Raw genomic sequence first — 9,013 nt, forward strand, 5'->3', positions numbered from 1 at the left:
TACATTGAGATGTAATCCATACCTGAAGTCTGTGCTCTTTGATCTTCATCAGTAAATATTTTAAGTCTTCTTCACTTTCAGCAAGCAAGGTTGTATCATGATGGATATTTAGACAATTTTCATCTTTTAGCTATTGTGAACAGTGAATGAACTGTTTGAAGCTAAGTTGCCCAGACTGCTTGTATATAAGTATCTGCTTGCATTTCTCCTTTCAGTTCTATTTACAGCTTCAGAAAGTTATGGACCAGTTCTATGCTGTCCTATAGGGTTGCTATAAGTCAGAATTGTCTTGATGGCAATGGAGAGTAGACACAGATGGATATGGTTAGAACAAGAAACCTAGGAGTGGAATTGCTGGATCATATGTTATCTCTTCCTTTAGCAGCCAAAAAGATTTTCTTTTGAGGCACCATACTAATTAAGTGATTCTAACTCAAGATTATAAGGAGCTTTGGTAGCGTAGTGATTACGATTTGGGCTGCGAACCTTAAGGTCAGCAGTTTGAAACTAACAGCCGCTCTGTGGGAGAAAGATGAGACTTTCTACTCCCGTAAAGATTTACACCCTTGGAAACCCTGTACAGGGTCGCTATGGGTCGGAACCAACTCTATGGCACTTAACAACAACAACAACAACAACAACAACAACTCAAGATTATAGGAGCTCTGGTAGCGTAGTGGTTATGAATTGGGCTGTGAACCTTAAGGTCAGCAGTTAGAAACTACAGCTGCTCCATAGGAGAAAGATGAGGCTTTCTGTTCCTGTAAAGATTTACAGCCTCAGAAAACCTGTACAGGGTTGCTATGGGTTGGAACTGATTCAACGACACTTAACAACAACAACAACAACTCAAGATTGGTCAGAGTGGTCCTAGAATGAGTCTTATTTTGGTCTTCGTGCTTATAAGACTTTAGAGGTGCTTGCAGGCTGTGGTATTATATTGAAACACACTCTTTCCAATGTCTCTGTTTTAGTATTCAGGATTTCACACGGAGAGATCTGAATCTGATCATGACAGCCAGTGGGGCGGAAGTCCCTTGACAGACACAGCCTCTCCACAGCTCCTGGACCCCGTGGACAGGCCCGGCTCTCAGCACGACACATCATGTGCCTACAGACAGTTCTCCGACCGAAACTCTCTCTGCTATGGTTTTGCACTTGACCATACTAGGCTGGTGGAGGAGAGGCATTTCCACACCCAGGCCTGTGAGGGAGGCCGGTGCGAGGCAGGCAGGTACTTCCTGGGAACGCCACAGACCGGGAGGGAGCCTTGGTGGGGCTCTCGTGCAGCCTTGCCCCTGACCAAGGCCTCCCCAGAAAGCAGAGACGCCTATGAAAACAGCATGCCTCACATCACCTCAGTCCACAGGATCCACGGTAAGCAGCTGGAATCACTCATGAATACATTTTACTAGGCACCCGAGCACTTTTATTAGAACACTCTAGTTATGACACATTATGACTGACCCTAATGGCTTTCTCTTTTGAATTTACAAAACAGAAATTCTCACCGAAGGGGTTTTAAAAACCAAATTCATTTGTTTAAGTGTGTTGGTTTTGTTAATTTTTACTTGCTTCTCAAAAAGAAATGTATGTTTGCCAAACACACATTTCTTTTTGTGAGGCAAGTAAAATCATCCCCATTTTAATAATAAAAAAGTTTTGAATTAATTAAGAATTAACTAAGTTTTAATTAATTAAGAATCTTTTGAATTTATAGTATGTGCACATTTAAATTTTTCTTGTATTTTTTTGGTCTATAATCTCATGCTTCAAATGTAGACTTGATATGTAGACTTCATCCATTTATAGGTGCTAAATGTCAGGCACTACTGACATTTGGGAAAGTGCTAGATTTTGGAGTCCTGCTGTGGCACTGTGGGATAATGTAGTAGACTGCAAGATCATTTGAACTGCAAGCTTAGTGGTTCAAATTCACCCGTCACTCCTCAGAAACCCTATAGTGGGTCACCATGAGTCAGAACGGACTTGAGGGCACTTAATAGCGGTCTTTGCTTTACAGACTGTTATTCAGCTCACAGGCTGGTTAAACTTTCTAGCCTCCTAGGCAGTAAATGCCAGTAGCCCTCTCTCCCCCATCATTGTGTGTAGAACTTACTGAGATTTTCACCTTGGAATTATCATATGACTTTTTAAAAACACATGGAAATGGGAGTTATAGATAATGCTGTTGATGTTAGTGATGTTTTTTTGTGCTCATTTTAAAATACATTACGGAGTCCATTCCATTCATTCCAAGGTTCAGTTCAGGCAAATCTTTGAAAGTCCTTTTCATTAAGAGTCAGTGACATTCATATTAGTCATGATAATACTCTTTTTGGGTGTCTTGTAGAGGCGACATTGTTGTCCCCACCTTAATGTCTTCTGTCCTGACTTCAAATATCTATCCAAAGAGAGTCCATGTTTTATGAATGATTTTTGATTTATTTCTGTCCTTGCTTTTATTTTCTGCTTTTACTTTTAGCTTTGCTAGTTTGGTAGACTGGCAATGGAAACCTAGGGCAAAGGGCAATTGCTTGCCAAAGAATGCAGTGAAGTGAAAATCCTGGTTTAACCTACACAGTCTGAAAGGAAATATTAGAAATAAAATAAGAAGAAGAGGGACAAGGAAAGCAATGGATAGTGTGATCCAGGGCTTCTCTGCTGCATTAAGCAGTTTACAGCTTTTGCCTGGCCCTTCCTGCCTCTCTCCTCTCTTTTTATATTGACTTCAGACTCTTTTGAGAATAATCTAGTTCATGGAATATATTTGGATCAAAATTAGATCTCTTTCCTTTGTTCAGAACAAGGTGTGACTAAAATTTTAAGTTCTTATTTATTCTTCACCACATTTCAGAAGAAATCTAAGACACCTAAATTCTATATGATATCTGTGTAACTGAGATTTTTACCTTTAGATCTGAGGAAATAATATCTATTTTTTGATTGGGATAAATCCTCAATACCCTCAAATACCCAAAATAACACAACTAGCCCTCAAATACCCTAAAAAACCCCAAACCTTAGAGATTTATTGTAATTCTACTTAAGATACACATTTTGAATTGAGAGAATAAGTCTAGCCGGTATCTTCATTGTACCCTTGAAACCCAATGCTTCATTGTATTTTTTAAAGCATCATTTGAACATTACACTGCTCTAGAAAATATAAGCCAAATTCTAAGCTTTCTTGTTTTATTTTTTGTATAAATGATTCAATGATACGCATACATGGAGAAGTACACACATTTTACCATTATGCTTATTGGCATTTACAAACACACAAACAAGGTTAACCTTCTGATAAAGTTATGATAAATTTCATCTGTACTTAAAAGCCACAAAGAAATATGAATTCCAGTATAGCTCGGTCTGCTTCAAATATTAGTGCATGTATTAAACATACAAGATTTAAGTGTTTTGAGATCTCCCTTTTTAAAAAAAAAAACAAAAAAACTTTTATTGTGAATTGAATGATAGTTTACAAGGGGGAACGTGGGTTTTGTACCCATCCCATCATATTTTGTTTCATTGCGATGATTACAATCCCTTCTATGCATCATCATGTAACAGTATTTGCTTCTATTCCTTATGTTTTTTGTTTTTTTTGATGAGACCACTTACTTTTTCTGATTTCTAGGGCGAGGTCATTGGGATGAAGACAGTGTGGTCAGTTCTCCAGATCCTGGATCTGCCAGCGAATCAGGTGACCAGTATCGTACTGAGCCGTATAGTAGCCCACATGAACCTAGTAAAATTGAAACTCTGATAAGAGCCACCCAGCAAATGATTAAAGAAGAAGAGAACAGATTGCAGCTAAGGAAACCACCCCCAGACCAACTGGCTTCCATCAATGGAACTGGGAAGAAACACTCACTTTGTTTTGCAAACTACCAACAGCCCCAGCCGGCAGGTGAGGTCTGCCATGGATCGGCTCTTGCCAGTACTTCACCATGTGACCACATCCAGCAGAGAGAGGGAAAGATGCTGAGCCCTCATGAGAATGACTATGACAACAGCCCCACTGCACTGTCTCGGATAAGTAGCCCCAATTCGGATCGCGTTTCAAAATCCAGTTTGATCCTAGCTAAAGATTATCTACATTCGGATATATCTCCTCATCAGACAGCAGGAGACCATCCTGCAGTCTCTCCAAACTGCTTTGGCTCTCATCGACAGTATTTTGATAAGCATGCTTACACATTAACTGGATATGCTCTGGAGCACTTATATGACAGTGAAACCATTAGAAACTATTCCTTGGGCTGTAATGGCTCACACTTTGATGTAACTTCCCATCTAAGGATGCAACCAGACCCCTCACAAGGACACAAGGGAACATCTGTTATAATAACCAATGGAAGCTGATGTTTTTCTAAAATATTTTGTTCTTTAAGGATCTCTGAAATGTATTTATGTTTGAATGCCCCATTACCAGCATTTACTATGCCACAGATTATTAGAGAGGATAACCTAAGTTACTGGGTATTTGACATGTGTTCCTGTAAAAACAAAGCAAGCTTAACTTTAACATTCAGAGTTATATACAGATAATGGAGCTAAAGTGGATACACAGACTACCCCTTTAATTACACAGGAACCAGGATCTATAAAGTCTGCATTGAAAAATACACCTATAGAGCAAGTGGTCAGTGTATACACTCCATGAAAAGACTAACAGATGGCATTATAACATTGCATCATGAGGGTCCAGCAAGCATCACACAGTCAAACTGCTATTCACAACCAGCTCTGTACATTTCACATGTAGAAATCAGAATCTGTCATAAAATACACCAACAGATGTGTAACTGTTCTTAACCCTAGTCTATTAAGTTTCTAAATGAGGTAAAGAAATTTCTATTTCCTAAATAACTGAGAAAGAAAGAGAGAGAAAGATGACATTTTGTGAACTGGTTTCTTTGGGTTTCAACCAGTGAGCTCTTTTGGCTCAGACATAAATTAGGAAAATGTTGATATGGTGCAAGAATTAGTTTCACCTGATAGCCATTATAAGCAATCAAGACATGGTGAGTTTTCACCTTACTTTTGAGTTTGATAAGGAACAGGATTGCATTGACTTAGCAGGAAGAGTTGTGCTAAATAGAAGTACTGAGATGTTGGAATACACATCGTAAACCTCAATTGGTATGCTCTATTGGAAGTATTTAGTGAAGGTAGAAAGCAATGAAACAGTATCTAAAAACAAACAATTTAAAATTCAGCAGATGTGTGCCACATAGTAATCAACACATTCAGAACTTATAAAATTAATCAAACAGAAATAATTTCAAATCTGTTCGCTAAGAAAGAAAGGCTAGTAAGTATGAAAAGTAACTAAAGGAAACCAGTAAAATGCTACAAGACAATAGTGTTAGGGTTGGGAAATGTCTCAAAGCACAGATGTGCAAATGTGACAACAAGTGGAAGGACTCAGAAAGTGTCTTTATATATAAAAGCTGGACTGATACACAAGTGGTTGAAGGGAGCAAGCGTAGTACTTTGAAGGAATCGACAAAGTGTTCGTTTTCTTTATTGTTTCTAAACAACACACAGACTGTGGTCTAATAGAGAGAGAGAGAGCATAGACTAGATGTCAAGATCTCTAGGTTTTGGTTCTGACTCTGCCTGTAGATTATTTTGTGACAATAGGCACATCATTTATCACATCTAGATGATGTTTCCTGATCTGCACAAAAGCTCCCAAATTCTGTGCTTTTGTTCACTGGTGCCAGCAGAACTGAATGTGTTACCTAGTTAATGCTCCTCTGTAAATTGTCAAGGGCTTTCTCCACTTACACAGAGGTGTAGCTACCTTGTGTCTCAAGCAGGTGCATGGGCGTTTTGGGGCATGTAGAAAGTAGACACTGATGTGAGAAAGGAAAAATAAGTAAGATGGATTTAATACACTATTCTCTAAAAATCAAAGCAAGTGGTATGAATGATTGGAGAAGTTTCATAGATAAGATTTCCTAGGAGTCCCATGCTTGAAACTCTTGCCATATTCAAGGAGGGGGATGTACTGAAAGAACTTAACTTATAATTCTGAAAACAGAACACAGCATTAAATGCTCAGGGATTGTTGTTGTTGTTGTTAAGTGCCACTGAGTACTCTCTGACTCATAGCCAACCAGATAGAGTTTCCAAGGAACAGATGGTAGGTTTGAAATGTCTACCATGTGGTTAGCAGTCCAGGATTTATCCTATAGCACCACACCAGGACTTACCAAAGTTTTACCAGTTAACACAGATGACAGTCCATAAAATAATAATCTAAGAAATAAACACTGGCAGTTTGTACAGGAGAGAGGAGGCTTCATAAAATTAAATATTTCTTAGGTATGACAAAGTAATATTTGTGTTGCAAATGGAAAAAGTACAAGTAAGTGAGAAAGTTGGTGGTTATAATACATACTTTCAAACAATTTCAAAGTTCAGTTAAAAACTAAATTCTGAGTTATAAAAGCAAAACATTTAGTAATTTTGAGAAAACTTTTTACAGGAAACTCTAGGGATACTTAAAACGAATTTCTGATCAATTTGCAGCATGAGGTAAGGTTTTAGGAATGCTAAAGATTTTATAGAATTGTGTAGATGGATAACTGGCTTGTCATAAATATCTGAAAACTATGATGAATTTTGGGAAGGAAGCTATACAGATGGACTTGACTGATGGATATACATTATAGCAAATATCTCAGGGACAGATACTAGAAGATAAATGGAAACTGAAGAACCAAGGAAAATGAACTGATACTGAAAAGAAAAAAAAAAAAAGACTCCGTCTAAAGGCATTTCAATGGAATTTTTATATGGAAGATACTTAATTGGTGGAAGAAGTAAATTATGAACTCCACAGATAGAGGTGTTACTCGAAAAAATAATGCTCTTTAAAATGACATCACTAACACTTTGAAGGGAAGACAAAATTAACCAGATTACATCTTGATTAAAAACTTGGTAGATCCAGTTTTCAGTGCATACCATTCATTGCATTTACTGAGTATCAATAATTATAGTAGCAGCTTTATTATATTATATTACATATAATGCCTTAAAGGCCCACAATATTATATACCCTACTTAAAAAAAAAATGGCATGCTTACTGCAAAATGACCCATATAGTAAGCTAAGACATTTATGATGAAAAGATGCTTTCTTAAATATACACATATTATTGTTGTTGTTAAGTGCTATCAAGTCAGTTCCGACCCTGTATAGGGTTTCTAAGGAGCAGCTGGAGGGTTTGAACTGCCAATTTTGTGGTTTGCAGTCCAGTGCTGATCCTACAGCACCACACTAGGATACACATAGATATGCTATAATATATTTATAGCCTACATTATTTTGTTCTATGTAGGAACATTCCTCAAAATGTAGATATATCATGTGTATCTTTCTTTAATACAAACCCACTGCCATCAAGTTGATTCCAACTCACAGTAACCCGTAGGACAGAGTTGAACTACTCCGAAGGGTTTCTGAGGCTGTAAATCTTTGTGAAAATATACTGCCACGTGTTTCTCCCACAGAGAGGCTGGTGGGTTCAAACTACAGACCTTTTGGTTAGCAGTCTGGCACTTAGTCCACTGTGCCACCAGGTTTCCTTTCTTTAATATGAAATACAAAATAAATCTGCCCAATAACTTAATCAGTTAAAATAAATTCAAATTGGCTTTAGTTTTAATCCCTGATTTCAATGTATTTACCAAATGCTGAGAATCAGGATGTTGACTGAACCAATGAGAGGCGTTAATGTGCTGGACTGCAAGGTCTGTTTGAACCGCAAGGTAGGTGGTTTACACTCACCAGCCCCTCCTGGGGAACTGTATACAGGGTGTCAGAATCAACTCAATGGCACATACAACAACAACAAGAGGATTTATAAGAATGTGACCTATCCAAGTATTGGTACAATATAGAGCAATCATTAGAGAATACAAAGCTCACACTTTTCTGTAAGAGTAAGAATGTCTTTATGGTTCCATTTTATTTGTACTACTTAATTACTTGCCTACAAGCTTCTCCACAGGAGAAAGATGAGAATTTCTGCTCCCACAAAGATTAATAGCCTGGAAACCCTATATAGGGTTGCTGTTAGTTGGAACTGACTCAACGATGCTTAACAACAACTTAATTAAAGATTTGGGGTAACTAAAGAAATGAGTATTTCTTCTTTTTTGAAAAAATTTTCTAGAAACTATGATTAAAAATATAATCAAATTATATGTATTTTGTTTAAATGAATAATATTAATGTCCAGCCCTGGTGTGGCACTGTAGGATAAGTGCTGCAAGGTCAACAGTTCAAACCTACCACTCTCAGAAACCTTATATAGGATTGCTGTGAATTGGAACAAACAAGATGGCATACAACAACAACAACAACAACAACAACACTAGTATCACAACTACTACAAGTCAGACGTTTAGGTGTGCTTTAGCTCCACAAGTCTTTTGACACACTTTACTGAATAGAATGTGCTAGCTTTTTAAAACTGTAATTGCTTGATGCTAGATGATATGACAATAAAAATGAGTCAGGATACGATCATTGATTTGCCTTTAGTGTTTATACAGAAAACCACTCATTTTCTCTTGATTATATTTTATAGGATTGAGACTATTTCCATTGGGTCCTAATCCTACTGCTACATGTGGCCTCTGGATAGGGAATCTCACTTAAAATATGCTTTAAGGCATCTTTTAGAAAAGGATAATATGCTTCATTTAAAAAAAAATTTTTTTAAGTTGGTAGATGAAGATCTATTCCAATTAAAAATATCTTGGAAAATATGCATAGATATTTAAAAACAAGAGTTTCCCCCCAAGATTAGACCAAGAAAGACAATGTAAGAGACATACTGAACACAGATTGAGTATTTTTCAGCTCTCTCTCTCTTTCTAGAGCAAGATATTACTAAGATATTTGGGAGTGTCAGTGAATACTGATATTTGGAAAATAGTGTTTGACCATTTTGGGATTTTTCACCTTACCTAGTGGATTAATTCA

General features: G+C 37.3%; 1 protein-coding gene across 1 annotated transcript in view; it reads left to right on the forward strand.

Moving 5' to 3' along the window:
- SIM1 (single-minded family bHLH transcription factor 1) overlaps positions 1-4,368 on the forward strand; it is a 100,136-nt gene extending 95,768 nt beyond the window's left edge. The window contains exons 10-11 of the mRNA XM_006865840.1: positions 975-1,377; positions 3,641-4,368. Of these exons, the coding sequence (XP_006865902.1) occupies positions 975-1,377; positions 3,641-4,368 (1,131 nt within the window). The remainder of the gene's footprint in view (positions 1-974; positions 1,378-3,640) is intronic.
- Positions 4,369-9,013: the final 4,645 nt, after the last annotated feature.

This window comes from Chrysochloris asiatica, unplaced genomic scaffold (assembly GCF_000296735.1).
Source record: "Chrysochloris asiatica unplaced genomic scaffold, ChrAsi1.0 scaffold00084, whole genome shotgun sequence".
NCBI classification, from domain to species: Eukaryota; Metazoa; Chordata; class Mammalia; order Afrosoricida; family Chrysochloridae; genus Chrysochloris; species Chrysochloris asiatica.